We start from the raw sequence: 17,086 nt of genomic DNA on the forward strand, positions 1-17,086 counted from the left end.
ATCCTCTGACAAATGTCTGGGGAGCTTTGCACTGGACTGTGCAGGGAGACAGGGTTGGGGAGGTGGGATGGGAGTATCGGAAGGTAGCATTTCTGATCGACTAATGAGTCCTAGGAAAAGCCGGATGTGCCTCATTTGTCAGAAGGACTTTCTACACATTGTTAACCCAAACGTGGGTCACAGAAAATAGGCTGGGTTAGGGTGAACAGATGACTAACACAGTGGTGACCACGGTGTGTTAAATGGGCTTCTGAGAACTAAGTACTGAGAGCTTATTATAATGTTCAACACAAGGGTAATGTCTAACCTAATAGATGACTGTAACGTGGCTGTTGGATAAGAATTTAACTCTTGAGACTTGAATCACACTGAAAGGCCCTGATTACTCATTTGAGAGGTATTTATTGAGATCTGTAGTAACCCTTGTACTGTGAGACATCATCTCCTCATCTCCTGGGTTTGTATATAGCAGGGTGTACCTTGTGACTTGGAGAAGTTGTGTTTTGTGTTAATCTCCACAAAATACCTCTCAGCATAGGAGTTGGAAGTGGACTTATCTGGGTGTGAGAGGCAGCAGTGTGTGGGGCCTATCAGAAATTTCCCTGGACTTTGTGGTCAGGGAGGCTGCATTTCAGTCCCAGCTCTGCCAGTGACTGTGCTGCCATGGCCTGGATTCACCATCTCTCAGAGTCCCTTAGTGCCAGTGTGTGACATGGAGGTGGTATTTTGCCTGTGACCTGCTGGCCGTGCTGAGGAACCGTGTCCACGTGTAGCTCAGGGCCTGGCACACCATAAGCACTCACACATATGACACCAAGAAGAGTTGTTTGTGAGGAAGAGGAGGGAACCTGGGGAGGAGTAAGGGGTAGAGAGAAGCCACGAGTGTGGTACCTGTGGGACTGCTTTGGAAGGAATCCAAAGTGAAGGGAAAGTGCACCCAAGTGACAAACCCAGTGTATTCTGGTTTAAGTTACAAAAGAGAACTGGTGTCATCATTGGAACATCCTACAGTGGATCAGGATTCAGGCTTGGCTGGATCCAGCAGCTCAAAGGGTCTAAGGGTGGCTTCTCTTGCTCCCATCCTCAGACAAGTCCTTTTCCCCACACCCATGCCAGGATTCAAGGCTTATAGGGCCCTTAGATCTTGATTACAGAAATGGAGACAGCTGCTTTTCTGACCTCTGTCAAAAGTCTGTCTATATGGCTTCGGAGAACACCGTGTGTTCATATTGAAATTAGTCAGCATGGCTTGGGGGATCAGAAGCAGGCATCAGCCATGCATGGCATAGACCAAACCCAAGTAGAGAAACATCCAGGAGGGTTGGGTCCCCAGAGAGATGCTGCACATGTGGACCAAGGTTTAAAAACTAACAGTGCTTATGTTGTATAACGGAAATATGGGTGTGTTTTTCCTAAATTCTTGTAGTGCTATTTTTCTAAGTATGTACTACTTTATAAATGAGAGGAGGGTAAAAAGAACTTTTATAAGTCTATTTGTTTTGACCTTGTCCGTAAAATGATTTATGATAGCTAACAAAAACATGTAAAGTGATAGATAAGTCAGGGTATGGTGGCTCATGGCAGTAATCCCAGCACATTGGGAGGCCAAAGCAGGAGGATCACTTGAGCCCAGGAGTTCAAGACCAGCCTGGGCAACTTGTCAAGACCCCCATCTCTACAGACAATACAAAAATTAGCCAGGGGTGGTGGTGCACACCTATTCTCCCGACTACTCAGGAGGCTGAAGCAGGGGGATCACTTGAGCTGTGTTCATGCCACGGCACTCCAGCTTGAGTGACAAAGCCAGATCCTGTCCCAAATACATAAATAAATACATTTAAATATATATATATATAAGCAAATGAGATGAGGGGAATATACAAGTAAGAAACAGTAGCCAAAGGAAAGTTCCTATAGATTTGCCAGAAAGAGAACATCTAGAGATCAGAAAAAGCCTTTTCTTTTCATCTGTTTAGTTGGGGAATGGTAGAGGGTGGAGGGATATGTCACTCTAAGCAAGCAGAAGGAAGGGTAGGGATTCTGGGGGTCCTGGTTTTAAAGATGATTGCCAGCTGCATCTAACAAGGCCCCTGGATAGCCCCTGGGCCCAGAGGGTTGTGGAATATGACCACCACCTGGGGTCACCTGGCTCTGTCGTGTCTCAGGTGGGAGTATTAGTCTATTTTCTCGCTGCTGATAAAGACATACCGGAGACTGGGCAATTTACAAAAGAAAGAGGTTTAATTGGACTTACAGTTCCACATGGCTGGGGAGGCCTCACAATCATGGCGGAAGGCGAGAAGGAGCAAGTCACATCTTACGCGGATGGCAGCAAGCAAAAAAAGAGCTTATGCAGGGGAACACCTCTTTTTAAAACCATCAGATCTGAGACTTATTCACTATCACGAGGACAGGACAGCACGGGAAAGATTTGCCCCAGAGATTCACTTACCTCCCAGCAGGTCCCTCCCACAAATCCATGATGAGTTTTGGTTGGGTATACAGCCAAACCACATCAGGTGGCATACTGAGTGCCTGTGGGATCTGCTTGTACAGTGCGCACTGATAGCTAATCATCTTCCAAAGACATGGTTATGGAAACTCCAGTCTTAACTTGACATCTCTACTGGACAAAACAGCTCTGTACTCACAATTCACAGAGGTGGCCTCTGTTTTTCTATGCAGTCATCCATCTCACTTCCAGTTTAAAGTGACCTCCAAGTCTTGTTCCCAACCCCAAAGATACAAAATTTATTCTTGGAAATCCAGTACTCAAGATACCCCAGCGGTATCCTTACCTCTGAGACTCTCCCAGGTGGAGACTTCCCCCTCCTCCATATAAACACGTGGGTTTCATTTTTGCCTATGTGCATCTTCCCTGCTTTCCATAACACCTCACAACCAGGGCCACAGATGGGATAACCATTCTTCTATTTATGTTTTGTTTTTGTTGTTGTTGTTATTGTTGTTGTTGTTTGAGATGGAGTCTTGCTCTGTCACCCAGGCTGGAGTACAGTGGCTCAGTCTCGGCTCACTGCAGCCTCTGCTTCCCGGGTTCAAACAATTCTCCTGCCTCAGCCTCCCGCATAGCTGGGATTATAGGCGCCCGCCACCATGCCTGGCTAATTTTTGTATTTTTAGTAGAGACAGGGTTTTGCCATATTGGCCAGGCTGGTCTTGAACTCCTTACCTCAGGTGATCTGCCTGCCTTGGCCTCCCAAAGTGCTGGGATTACAGGCATGAGCCACCGCACCTGGCCAGGGTAACCATTCTTGATCAAACTAGAACACACCTTTGGGGAGCCTGGTATATCCAGCCTTTCCCCCTGCACCCAGTCACTATTCCCACATTTAAGAAAAACCCACCTTTCCAGGGTCTGGTGGCTGGGCTTCTCCGCCTGTTGAACCAGCCACATTGTGTTTAGACAATCTGGCCATTCAGGGGTCCTCCTGTTGTAGCCAAGACAAACTCAAGATTTTGGGAAGAGCAGCAAGATACCACAACAGGGGAATAGCTAGTATTTGAATAGTGCACGTCAGGGTTTGCTGCGTGGGGTTTTTGTTGTTGTTTTTAAATTGACTCTTGGTTACCTCCCTCTACACAGACAGCTACAGACAGTTCTTCTAATTCCTCTCAGAAGAGAGAGCAACCTACTCGGACAGTCTCCTCTCCCACATCCTGTGAGCACCGGAGGATTTATACCCTGGGCCACCTCCACGACTCATACCCCACGGACCACTATCACCTCGATCAGGTGAGCAGCAGCCCTGTTCCTCTGAGGGCATCAGGGTGGTGCCTCTGATTCTGGAATGGCCTCTTTCCCCTCCTATTCAGCCAAATTCCATGACCACAGGCCTCTCCTGCTCCTGCTTTTATCCCCACTTCATATTGAAAGTGGCATTGGTGGTGGCACCTCAGCTTCATCCAGTGTTTTCTATGTGCCAGACACCTTGCCAGACCCTTTATAAGCTTTATGTGGTTTAATCCTCAGAAACTGCCCCACAAGGCAAGTCTTCAGCCTCCCCAGGTTATGGATGAGGAAGCTGAGGCTTAGAGAGGTGGAGTACCTGATGGAACGAGATTCAAATCCAAGCCTGTTCTCACCCAGGGGGCTACACTGCCTCCTGCATTCCTCTGTCCAAAGGGCCTCCCGGCTTTGTGTGGAAGCCCAGAGCCGCAATCAGGACTAAGGAATGCTGCACACTTGGCTCGAGCCCCCAGCCTTACAGGCTACAGGCCCAGTCTCGCTCGGGCGGATGTAGCTGGAGCTCAGAATTCAGTAGTTCAACAAATATTTACCAAGTGGCTGCTTTGCAGAGCAAGTTCCCAGATCATGCGGCATGGACTGGTGCCTGTGTGGGGTGCTGTGGCCACTAGGCTGCTTTGAAATGAGAAAAAAGGGCAGTGAGTTGTTTTGTTTTTAAACATAAAACTAGATTTATTTGACTCTTTTTAAAAAAATTATTTTAGATTGTGCTTCCTAATATTTGGGGATTAAAATGTCCTATTTAAAAATCACATTATTGGCCAGGTGCAGTAGCTCATGCCTGTGATCCCAGCCCTTTGGGAGGCCAAGGCAGGCAGATCACAAGGTCAGGAGATCGAGTCCATCCTGGTTAACACGGTAAAACCCTGTGTCTACTAAAGATACAAAAAATTAGCTGGGTGTGGTGGCGGGTGCCTGTAGTCCCAGCTACTCGGGAGGCTGAAGCAGGAGAATGGCGTGAACCCAGGAGGTGGAGCTTGCAGTGAGCCGAGATTGCGCCATTGCATTCCAGCCTGGGCGACAGAGCGAGACTCCATCTCAAAAAATAAATAAATAAATATCACATTATGGTAGCAGTAGATGGAAATTAACTTTTTTACTTTCCTTACTGTCCAAAATAAAGAATTGGTAAAGCCTGTGTCAGTTTCCGAGATTTGTTTTGAAATCCTTCTGAATCATGATTTTCAAAAATCTAGGCAACTCTGATACCAAGAATTTGACAGGAATTAAGGCAAAATGTATGGGACATGGCCCTGCCCTCTGGTAGGAAGTGATGGGTAAATCTAATAAGCACATGATCAAGTCTGTAACAATATGATAATGACTGTGACGGCGAGAGGTATCAAGTGCATCCTGTGAGCAAGGCTGTGAGCTGACACCCTCTGTAGATTATTTCTCTTCATTCTCGAAACAGTCCTATGCAGTCTGACGGAAAGGGAACCTGAGTCTTAGGTACTAGCTGGAAAATGTCAGCATTTGACTGCAGTGAGTCACTCCAGAGCCACGTTCCTCAACCCCTGAAAAACCTTCATGCCCAAAGTACTTCGAAAGCAAGAAGCCTCAGTTCTCTGCCTCCACTGAGAGGCCCTGGGTGAGCCAGGGTTATATGCATGTAATTAATAAATATTTATTCAGTGTCTGCTGCTCTGGACAAGGCAGGGTTGCAGCCTGTAGCAGGACTAACTGCAGAGAAAAGCCTCTTCCACCCTGCAGGAGAATGCAGCTTAGATTTGCAGGTTTCTAGAGGGTGTGGCTCTTGGTCTGGCCGCTCACTATTTGTGAGATCCTGGCAGGAGTGAAACTTCAGACAGTTTCCGGAGCCTTCACTCTATCCTTCTCCTGTCTGCATCTCACCAGATGACAAGGTGAGCCTTGTGTTTCCTAGTGTCCCCTGTCTCTTGAAGGAGAGACCCACAGGGAGAAATGCATCTTCTATTGTGATCCTTTGTGGACATTCTGTGCACATACAGATAATGAAGTTTCGTGAAACAGGACTTACCTTCTCACACGTATTGCACTCCAGTGTCCTTATTCTATTTCAGTTTTTAAAAAGCCAGCCTTACAAAAGAGAACATACTGTACAAACATAGGCAAAACTAATGCAAGCCTTTAGAAGTCAGTGTAGCCCTCACACTGGGGCTGGGAGGTCCCTGAGGGAGGCGGAAGATACTCTGGGGCACAGGTCCTGTTCTGCCTCTTGATCTGAGTGTGCCATGCTCCTGAGAACGCATCACACTGTGCCCTTGCCATGTGCACACTCCCCTGCCTGTATGGCAGTGCGTCACCAGAAAGGGAAAATACTGCTGGTCTCAACCCACGAAATTGATTTCCTGGCCCAGTAATGGATTGAGACTCTATTTGAAATACATCTGTGACTGGGCGACAGGATATTCAGTAATTTCAGGAGGGGTCTGTTTCTTCACGGAACATCGTGATGGAGTTATCGAGAAAGGTGCATTTTGGACGGCTAGGGAGAGAGAAGGTGGGGTGTTTTTTTGTTTGGTTGGTTTTTGGCCGCTGCTGTAAAATAATGTCTCCTCTCTTACGGGACAGCCGATGCCAAGGCCCTACCGCCAGGTGAGCTTCCCGGACGACGACGAGGAGATCGTGCGCATCAACCCCCGGGAGAAGATCTGGATGACGGGGTACGAGGATTACCGGCACGCACCCGTCAGGGGCAAGTACCCGGACCCCTCGGAGGACGCGGACTCCTCCTACGTGCGCTTCGCCAAGGGCGAGGTCCCCAAGCATGACTACAATTACCCCTACGTGGACTCCTCAGACTTTGGCCTAGGCGAGGACCCCAAAGGCCGCGGGGGCAGCGTGATCAAGACGCAGCCCTCCCGGGGCAAGTCGCGGCGGCGGAAGGAGGACGGAGAGCGCTCGCGGTGCGTGTACTGCAGGGACATGTTCAACCACGAGGAGAACCGCAGGGGCCACTGCCAGGACGCGCCCGACTCCGTGAGAACTTGCATCCGCCGGGTGAGCTGCATGTGGTGCGCGGACAGCATGCTCTATCACTGTATGTCGGACCCCGAGGGAGACTATACAGACCCTTGCTCGTGCGATACTAGCGACGAGAAGTTTTGCCTCCGGTGGATGGCTCTTATTGCCTTGTCTTTCCTGGCCCCCTGTATGTGCTGTTACCTGCCCCTTCGGGCCTGCTACCACTGCGGAGTGATGTGCAGGTGCTGTGGCGGGAAGCACAAAGCGGCCGCGTGACTCAGTTTCCCTCCCTTCTCCCTCCATCCACAGCCACAGGGGAACTCGTCTCTTACATACTCTCATCTTCTCCCCCGCTCCCTTCCACTTCAAGGAGCGAGGAGGGCAAGCGGCCTCCCAGCTCCCTGGTACCTTGAGGCACCATTCCAGCCAGGGACGCTGCCGGGTAGACTCTCCACTCCCCCCGCCGCCCACACTGCAGCAGCCACATCCATACACACACGCTCGCACAGTGTTCTGAGGAAGGAACCTTCGCCACAGACTCCTGTACTAGTAACAATCTGTAACCAAGCTAACTGTCTCATCCATGTGTTGATTTCCTGTTTCCTCCTCCCCCGCCTCTTCCAGTTCAAAGGAGTCTGCAGTTGGAACTGCTGATTTTCAGTGGGTTTTGTAGTTGATTTTTCCAAGAGCGTCGAAGACTCTCTTTCTCTTGGTTCACCTTGCCTGTCGCTAGCAAGCATCTGGTTCTGCGGAAATGGGATGTGAGAATGATGAAACCCGACAGAAGTATCTCAGCCTGCAGTCAGTTATTATGTATAGGAGGTGAGCTAGTTAACAAACTTGTACCACAAAACAATATCGCTTTAACTTTTCTAAAGCCAAATTTCCCATATAAGCTGCAGTTTCTATCTTTAGCCCATCATCATTTTCTGCCCCCCCAAAATCTGTTGAAATGATTCACTGATGCAAAACATTCACCCGTAATAGACTGAGAATTGAGCCTTAACTTCAGATTAACTTGTGAGAACCAGGAAAATTCCTTCAACTGCATTGCATCCTCTTGGACCAGGGCTAGAATGGGGATTTCAGGTTTCTATGAGCCTCCCCATTACCCCTAAAGTAGAACATTTTTTAAATTGTGTTGCCACCACTTTTAAAAATTTAGCAATATTAGAATAGGATACCAGTGAAGTAAGAAATTTTGCTTGTTGTTTTGCAAACCAAATAGTTTCCTCAAACACAAATCAGTGTTCCCACAAACAAGTTCCAATTGAGAAACACTAAGGTTACAGTGAATAAAACCATAGGGAGCTTCCCCCCAACCCCTGGCTATTTTATATTAATGGGGAGAGGGGATTTTTAAATGTCATAAATTTGAAGAGTGGTGGGTTGCGTTTTCTTCATGGGTTTATGTTTTCGTTTTCATTTTGGACTCAATTTCACATCACCAAATTCCTCATTTATACTTGGGGAAAAAAACAAGGCCATATGTAAAAACCCTTCCAATGCCTAAGTGTCTTTCTCCTGCAACTCCAAACCCAGACTCGCCACTTTGGGTGCACAGGTGGTTAGGTCAGCCAACTGGTTCTGCCCGTCGCCTTGCCACGGAGGAGGTTTCTAATTAGCTGGAAAAGAGTATTTTTCTAATACGTTGCAAGGATTAGCCAAATCTTATTATTGAAGAAAGAAGAAAAGTGAAGAGTGGTTACCTATACCTAGCATAGTACAATCAGAACCTCGTGGAGACCACCGGGGACGGGCTTGTGGACGCCGGCTGTTCTTCCCGCCACGGTCTTTCTGTGGTAACGGCCAGCAGAAGACATGGCCTGCTCCCCACTCCCTTTCCCCACTCCTTCTTTATTGCACACAGGACACCAGTCTTCAAGGAAAGGGACTTTTTTCCAGTCTGCCAATCATATTGGGAAAGTGCTAGCTGTGCTCACCTTCATGGGGCTGTTTCCAGCTCGTCCACAAGTTCATTGCGTTTCTTTAGTAGATTACCGGTGTAAATACCCAGTGTGCTTATGAGTCAGTTAGTAGACGTCTTCATTCATTGGAGTAACTGGTTTAGGCTTTCCAGTTTGGAAAAGGAGCAGAGAGCTGTCCATCTGGATTGATGGAAGAAAAAGAGAACCTCATCCATGCCTGGAGAACATCTAGAAAATCTTCAGCCAGCCTCCAGTGCTGTCGAGAGACCACCTTCCCCCGACCCGGAGGCACCTTCTTGGGGTCTTTCTCTAGGGTCTCTTCTCTACAAAGCACAACACTAATGTTCGTTTCCTTAGACCTCAGTTTGAGTGCCCCTATTTATTTCAATAAGAACGCACATATCCCAGCTGTTTTTTGTTTGTCACCTCTATTTAGTTGTTACCTGTTTCTCTCTTCTTTCACCCCCTTGTCCTTTTCCACCCTTTTAAGAGTTATGCTAGCAGATCTTACTCCACGTATACTTTTTGGTTTTTGAAGGCATCGGTTAAGGGCACAAAGACAGCCATGGGGACATTTATGTAAATACGTCTCTAATTGCCACACTGCAGCTGAACAGTGTGTAGTATTTTCCCAGTCAGCTTTGCCATACTGACGTCAATCATTTGAGAGAAATTATTCAGATTTTATTTTTGTATCTGTGGTAACAAAACATTAACCAAAAGATTTTCTGTCCAGAAGCCTCCCCGACCCCCCAAGCTATTTGCTCACATTAACAAATTAAAGTGCCTGAAGCATAATTCATTCTTTACCTGTATACTAAAAACCCTGTTGTATTGATTTTTTTATAATAAGCCTTTTTACCTCTGTGTAAAAAATATATATACAAGTGTATGATGTACATTTTAGTTCTTAACTTTTTTTTATGGTTTCTAATATGTATGACCAATGTAGCTATTGCTTTAAAATGTACCGTGTAAATATAAACACATCCTATCAGATCGCTGGCTTTGGGGTATTTGTCTGGCAGGAGACGAGGTGATGCTAGAGCGTTGGCAGATCTTGGAGTTCCTGCATACAGGATGGGACAGGGCTTCCTGTGCCGAAGGACATGCGGACACTGGTCTGTTTTTTCAAGGCCCTTTCCTCCTATGGTTATGTCGTATTCCCAAGGGGAGACTGCAGCTCCTTGGGCTCGGATGCCTCAGTGAAAGGAAGGCTGCAGGCCACCGCCCAGGAACACCCCCTCTTCCTAGGCCTGGCTTCCCCAGTGAGCGCTCCTCAGAGGGAACAGCTGTACTTCCTCTAAGTTGTTTTCCACTGATCCCTGCTGAACCTCAGGGATGTGTGTGTGTGTGTGTGTGTGTGTGTGTAGTTTGGAGGACAATTTCTCGCAGAAAACAATTGTTAACACTGCAAGATGCTTGGTCTCCTCCAAGCAGCTCTCTTTGGCCCACTTTCCTTTCCAAATGGACACTTTGGATGCTCCAGAGCTACAGTGACAATCCCCAGGAGGAAATAAAGTATGAGGTCTTTTGAGGGTCACAGAGAAAAGTTTCTCTAGAGAAAGGAGTAGGGCCCTTAAAAGGAGATATATAGGAGGGGCCCTGCATCTTAGTGTTAACGTTTCAGTTTTAACTCTTCCTAAAGGGGGTGATTTTCGCAAGCCACTGGCAAAGGTGAGAAGCATGGAGAAATGTTGGAAGTTAGGAAGGGAGAGGAGGACTTGGAGGAGTGAGGAAAGAGTCCTGTGAGCTCATTTGCCCTCATGCTCCCTGCAAGACAGGGCCCTCCTGTCATCCCTGTGTCACAGTTGAGCAACTGAAGCTTAGAAAGGGTGAGTAACAGGTAACCTGCGGTGCCAGGAGGCAAGGACTGAACCAGGCTGAGCTGGGCTAGCCAACTGCAGAGCCCAGTCCTTACCAGGCCTCAGTCTGATGCCTCTGTTCCTTCCTTCCCTGCTGGTGGCCTTGACAGTGGTCAAGAGCCTTATCCTGTCCGTCTGGTTCTCTGGGGCGCCCTCAGGCTGTCTCAGGTATAGTTTGTCTTTGGTGTCCTATGTGCTAGGCCAGGAACTGGGCATATCACCAACATCATGTTTAACTTTCTGCGGAATGCAGGATTCTTTTCCACCTTACAAGTGAGGAAGCACACATGTAAAGAAACAACAGTAACCCTCAGTATCCATGGGGGATTGGTTCCAGGATCCCCTGCAGATAGAAAATCTACAGATGCTCAAGTCCCTGATATATTTGCATATAACCTATATGCATCCTCCCTCTTGTATCCTTTTTTTTTTTTTGAGACAGGGTCTCACTCTTGCCTAGGCTGGAGTAGTGGTGTGACACTGCTCACTGCAGCCTCGACCTCCCACTTCCTGTATACTTTAAATCATACTTATGATACCTAATACAATGTGAATGGTTGTTATACTGTATTGTTTAGGGAATAATGACAACAACAAAAAGTCTGTACATGCTCAACCATCCCTTTTTTTTTTTTTTTTTTTTGAGACAGGGTCTCACTCTGTCACCCTTGCTAGAATGCAGTGGCACAATCATGGCTCACTGTAGCCTTGACCTCCTGGACTCAAGCTATTCTCCCACCTCATCCCCTCGAGTAGCTAGGACTACAGCTGCACATCACCATGCCCAGCTAACTGTTTTTAAATTTTTTTCGTAGAGATGGAGGTCTCACTATGTTGCCCAGACTGGTCCTGGCCTCCTGGGCTCAAGAGATCCTCCCACCTCAGCCTCCCAAAGTGCTGGGATTACAGTCATGAACCACCATGCCTGGCCCTTTCTTTGTTTTGTTTTTTTCTTAACCTCTATTAAAACACTTTAATGATTTTTTTTTTTTTTTTTTTTTTTTTGAGACTAAGTTTCGCTCTTGTTGCCCAGGCTGGAGTGCAGTGTTACGATCTTGGCTCACTGCACCCTTCGCCTCCCGGGTTCTAGTGATTCTCCTGCCTCAGCCTCCCGAGTAGCTGTAATTACAAGCACCCACCACCACACCTGGCTAATTTTGTATTTTTAGTAGAGACAGGGTTTCACCATGTTGGTCAGGCTGGTTTCAAACTGCTGACCTCAGCTGATCCACCCACCTTGGCCTCCCAAAGTGTTGGGATTACAGGCGTGAACCACCATGCCTGGCCTAAATGAATATATTTTCGATGTGAGTTTGGTTGAATCCACAGATGCAGAAAACATGGATACAGAGAACTGACTACACCTAACTCCATCAAGGTCGCTGGACAGCCTTTCTGCCATTACTAGCCATTAGCTCTTGGGCAAGCGACTTCACCTTTCTGAGTTTTCTCAGATTTAACAAGTGGGATAATACCTACCCTCAGCTGGCGTGAAGGTTAAATGATATGATTTAGTTACAGTGGGATATGCAGCAGGTGCTCCAAAAATGCTAGTTCCTTTCTCAGTCCCTTTTTTATTCTGAGACCCTGAGGAAACATCAGGAACTCGAGAGAACAACCTCTTTCAAGGCACAGAAGGCTGAAGCTCATTATCAATATTTTGTGAGTATTTAGATCTACATCCTGTGTGTTGATATTTCTATTTCTTAACTTCTATTTGATCTGAATTTGATTTCAGTTTCTTGCTGACCCCTCCAGGTATGTTCACGGCTCCAAGGACGGCTGCAGAAGTGCACTAGGCTGGCTGGGTTTCTGGGAGTCAATGCATGCAACTGGGAAAAAGTCGGTTGCCGAGAGGGCAGGGTCCTGCTCAGCGGCACTTGCCCTGGGTCAGAGCACTGTCTCCAGAGTACTGCCTGCCTCAACCTCCCACCCCGCTTCTCTGGCCTTTGGGGTCGTCTCCAGCAAGTCACGCCTCTGCTCTTCCTCCCTGCTGCTGCTTCCCTGATGCTGGTCCACTACCCACTCCCCTGAATGGTGGACACCCCCCAGAAAATCAGGACACTTCCCAGGGGAAAAAGTATTGTTAGAGGAGCTCTGTTTTACGGGACTCACAGGCTGGGTTTTCTTAGTTATATATCGTGGCATTGGAGCAGGCAATCACAGGGCCATCTGTGTGAATGGCGGGGGGCGGGGGGTGTGGGGAGGACGCTTGTGAAAGTGCCCACCAATGTGGGCGTCCTCACTGGAAGCCCGTTGGTCTTTCCGATTCGTGGGGTGAGATGGTTAGAAAAACCACTCTTCCTTTGTTTAGAACTGAACTAGGTGCATGGAATGAAGGGAGATGACCCTGTTAACATCTTGTAGAACCAGATACCAGTTGTAACTGTGCAAATCAGTGCCTGCCCCATCTCCTCAGCTGGAGCAGCCACTGGTGCTATTGGTGCCGTGGTGGCAAGCTGAGCTCCTAAAGGGCACTGTTGGGGTCAGGGAAAGCATATATATTTATAAAGGAGGAAAAAGACAGTTATTGTGTGATAATCATACCTGATACCCTTTCCCCCTTATTATGTCTTTTTTTTTTTTTTTTTTGAGAAGGGGTTGTGATTATAGAAGTAACATATGTAGTTATTAAAATGTCATACAGGCCAGGTGCAGTGGCTCACACCTGTAATCCCAACACTTTGGGAGGCCGAAGAGGGTGGATCACTTGAGGTCAGGAGTTCAAGACCAGCCTGGCCAACATGGTGACACCTCGTCTCTACTAAAAATACAAAAATTAGCCAGGCGTGGTGGCGCACGCCTGTAATCGCAACTACTCAGAAAGCTGACGCACAAGAAATGCTTGAACCTGGGAGGCAAAGGCTGCAGTGAGCTGAGATCGAGCCACTGCACTCCAGCCTGGGGAACAGCGCAAGACTGTCTCTAAATAAATAAAATAAATAAAATGTCATACAATATAAAAATACCAGTCTCCTTGTTGTTTTGCCAGGGCTGCCATAACAAAGTACCACAAACTGGGTGGCTTAAACAATAGAAATTTGTGGTCCTGCAGTCTGGAGGCTGGAAGTCCAAAGTAGGGTGTCACAGGGCTACCAGGGCAGGATGTGCTCCAGGCCTCTCTCCTTGGATTGCACATCTTCTCCATCTTCTCCAGGCCTGTTCTCATCGTCTTCCCTCTGTGCATGTCTCTGTGTCCAAATGTCCCCTTCTTAGAAGGATAGCAGTCATACTGGATTAGGGCCCACTCTGATGACCTGATTTTAACTTGATTATCTCCAAATAGATATGTTATCTCCAAATAGTCACATTACGAGGTTTTGGAGCTTAGAATTCCAACATTTGAATTTTATTGGGGAGTAGAGGGGGGAACACAATTCAACTCCTGACATTCCTCTGTCACACAAAAGGTAACCACTCTGTGTCCTTCTGGACTTTTTTCTATGCATTTATACACAGATGTATGTGTGTGTATATTTGTGTGTGTGTACACATGTGTGTTTTCCCTTTGGAGGGGAACTAAAATAGGGTCATGTATTCTACCTATATTTATTGCTCTGAAACCTGTTTCTTTTGTTTTAATTAAAAATATATCCTGGACATCTTTGCATGTGAATACATACAGATTTACCTTATCCTTCTTAACAGTTTCACGTGAAAAAACTTTTTTATCCAGTTAGAAAAAGGTAAGATAACAGTCCAACCATTCAGTTAAATGGATATATGTCTCATCCATTTCCTTGAGTTCTCCAATGAATTCAGAGTAAATTCCTTGAGTGTTCTCTCCTTTTAAGGTTGTAAGCATTCCCATTAATGTCCAAAGTCAGCAGTGAACTCAGCATTTTTAACCTTCTCAATGAATATGAGTTGACTGGAAGGGCAAGAGGATTTTGTACCCAGGAAGAATACAAAAGTGATTTTTATTTTCTGAGTTTTGCATAATCCAGAATGTCTTGTTGCATGCACACACACCCAGTGGCTTGGTGGAGTACAGAATCCTTGGCCAACATTTCCCTCTGAACGTCCTATATAGATAACCTTTGTTTCTTGGCATTTACTGTTGTGAAAAAGACCTGTGTAAGTGTTGACCAATTTTTGTTCATCAGTAATGGTTTTTTAAACCTGGATCTTGTCATTAAACCCTTTGGCTTGTGTATGGCATTAATTTTTCCTGAAGCTCAGTGAGCCCTTTCATGTACAGTATCAGATTTTTAACTCAGAATTTTTTTCTAGTATGTCTTTGATGACTTCTTCTTTTTTTAATTTTTTTAAAAATTATTTTTGTAGAGACAGGGTTGCACTATGTTGCCCAGGCTGGTCTCAAACTCCTCGGCTCAAGCGATCCTCCTACCTTGGCCTCTCAAAGTGCTGGGATTACAGACGTGAGCCACCATGCCCGGCCTTCAATGATTGCTCCTGCTCCTTACAGTTCAAGTTTCTTCCTTTGGGTTATGTAATTAATAGACTGACTCTCCAGCCTTCCATATCTATTGTATTTGCTCATCATTTGCATCTTGCCCTTTTATTAAATTACACTCTTAACTTTGTCCTCTTTAAAATGATTTTTTTCCTTTTTTTTTTTTTTTTTTTTTTTTGCTATAGTACTCTTTTTCAAAGAGTGGTCTGCAGAGAGACACCTGAGAATCCCTGAGGTTAAAATCATCTTAATAAGATAGTGTTTGATTTTTCCACTGTGTTGACGTTTACATTGATGGTGCAGAAACAAAAGGGTAAAACTTAGCACTAGTCAAAGCGGACTTCCAAATTGTGCTAGTCTGATCACTGCATGTTCTTAGAAAAAAATGCCAGTTTCACTTAAGAATGTACTCGATGAAGCAGGCCCGGCGCAGTGGCTCACACCTGTAATCCCCACACTTTGGGAGGCCACGGCGGGCAAATTGCCTGAGGTTGAGAGTTCGAGACCAGCCTGACCAACGTGGAGAAACCCCATCTCTACTAAAAATACAAAATTAGCCGGGCATGGTGGTGCACACCTGTAATCCCAGCTACTCCGGAGGCTGAGGCAGGAGAATTGCTTGAACCTGGGAGGTGGAGGTTGCAGTGAGCTGAGATTGCGCCACTGCACTCCAGCCTGGGCAATAAGAGCGAAACTCCGTCTCAAAAAAAAAAAAAGCGTGTACTTGATGAAGCAATAAATATGATTACTTTTAATACATATTGACCCTTGAGTTCACATCTTAATATTTTGTGTGACAAAATGGAATATATATGTAAAGCACTTCTGTTGCACAGTTAAGTATTGTTGTCTTGAAGTAAAGCTTTTGTGCAACTGTTTTGAGTTGCAAGCTGAAGTAGCTGCTTTTGTCATGGGACACCACTTTTACTTGAAAGAGTGACAGACTGTCATTATGGTTGTATGGTTATTCAGGAAGGGGTATTTGGCATACACTTTCTCAAAAAAAATGAGCAAAATGAGCCTATTACTTCAAAGAGACAACAGATAGTTTTGTTGTCAGTGACAAAATCTGAGCTTTCACGCAAAGATTGGAATTTTGTGAAATATGTATCTGCTACTGTTGGCTTGACAGTTTCCCAATAGACTTTTTTTTTTTCCGTGAAATTGGTGGTGATATTAAGAAATGCAATTTTGGCCAGGCACAGTGCCTCACGCCTATAATCCCAGCACTTTGGGAAGCCAAGGTGGGCGGATCACAAAGTCAGGAGTTCAAGACCAGCCTGGCCAACATAGCAAAACCCCGTCTCTACTAAAATTACAAAAGTTAATCAGGCGTGGTGGCGGGTGCCTGTAATCCCAGCTACTCGGGAGGCTGAGGCAGGAGAATCGCTTGACTCCAGGAGGCGGAGGTTACCGTGAGCCAAGATCATGCCATTGCACTCCAGCCTAGGAGACAAGAGCAAAGGAAATGTGATTTTAAAATATATATTGTATAATGAAAATGATATGTGTCAACTTTCAGATCTGCAATAGAGTCAATATCTTCCAAATGACCAATGTATTGCTGTTAAAAAATCAGGCATGGGTAAAAGATCCATTCAGAGTGAAAGGCCCATAATGAATGTTGGGTTTTTGTTTTAGTATTTTTTGTTTGTTTTGTTTTGTTTTGCTTTGTTTTGTTTTTTCGAGATAGCGTCACTCTGCCTCCCAGGCTGTGGAATGCAGTGGTGTGATCTTGGATCACTGCAGCCTCTGACTCCCGGGTTGAAGCGATTCTCGTGCCTGAGCATCCCAAGTAGTTGGGACTATAGGCACACACCACCATGCCTGGCTAATCTTTGTATTTTTAGTAGAAACAGCGTTTCCCCCATGTTGCCCAGGCTGGTCTCAAACTCCTGACCTGAAGTGATCCTCCCGCCTTGGCCTCCCAAAGTGCTGGGATTACAGGCGTGAGCCACTGCGCCCAGCCCCCATAATGAATTTTGGTGTAACCAAGTGATGTGGTTTTAGATTCCACGACTAACCTTTCTTTATCCTGGAGACGGAGTTTCGCTCTTGTCTCCCAGGCTGGAGTGCAATGATGCGATCTCAGCTCACTGCACCTTCCACCTTCCGGATTCAAGCAATTCTCATGCCTCAGACTCCCGAGTAGCTGGGATTACAG

At 46.3% G+C, this 17,086-nt stretch overlaps 1 protein-coding gene across 7 annotated transcripts in view; it reads left to right on the forward strand.

Annotated features, from left to right (window-relative positions):
* Positions 1–9,639, forward strand: part of SPRED2 (sprouty related EVH1 domain containing 2) — a 120,513-nt gene extending 110,874 nt beyond the window's left edge. For 6 of the 7 annotated variants that reach the window (XM_054546648.2, XM_054546649.2, XM_063713285.1 and 3 more), the window contains 2 exons: positions 3,605–3,754; positions 6,320–9,639. In XM_054546648.2, coding sequence (XP_054402623.1) covers positions 3,605–3,754; positions 6,320–6,988 — 819 coding nt within the window. In that variant the 3' untranslated portion in view covers positions 6,989–9,639. 7 annotated transcript variants of the gene reach the window in all.
* The last annotated feature ends 7,447 nt before the right edge of the window (positions 9,640–17,086 follow it).

Source organism: Pongo abelii, chromosome 12, assembly GCF_028885655.2.
Source record: "Pongo abelii isolate AG06213 chromosome 12, NHGRI_mPonAbe1-v2.0_pri, whole genome shotgun sequence".
Classification (NCBI taxonomy): Eukaryota; Metazoa; Chordata; class Mammalia; order Primates; family Hominidae; genus Pongo; species Pongo abelii.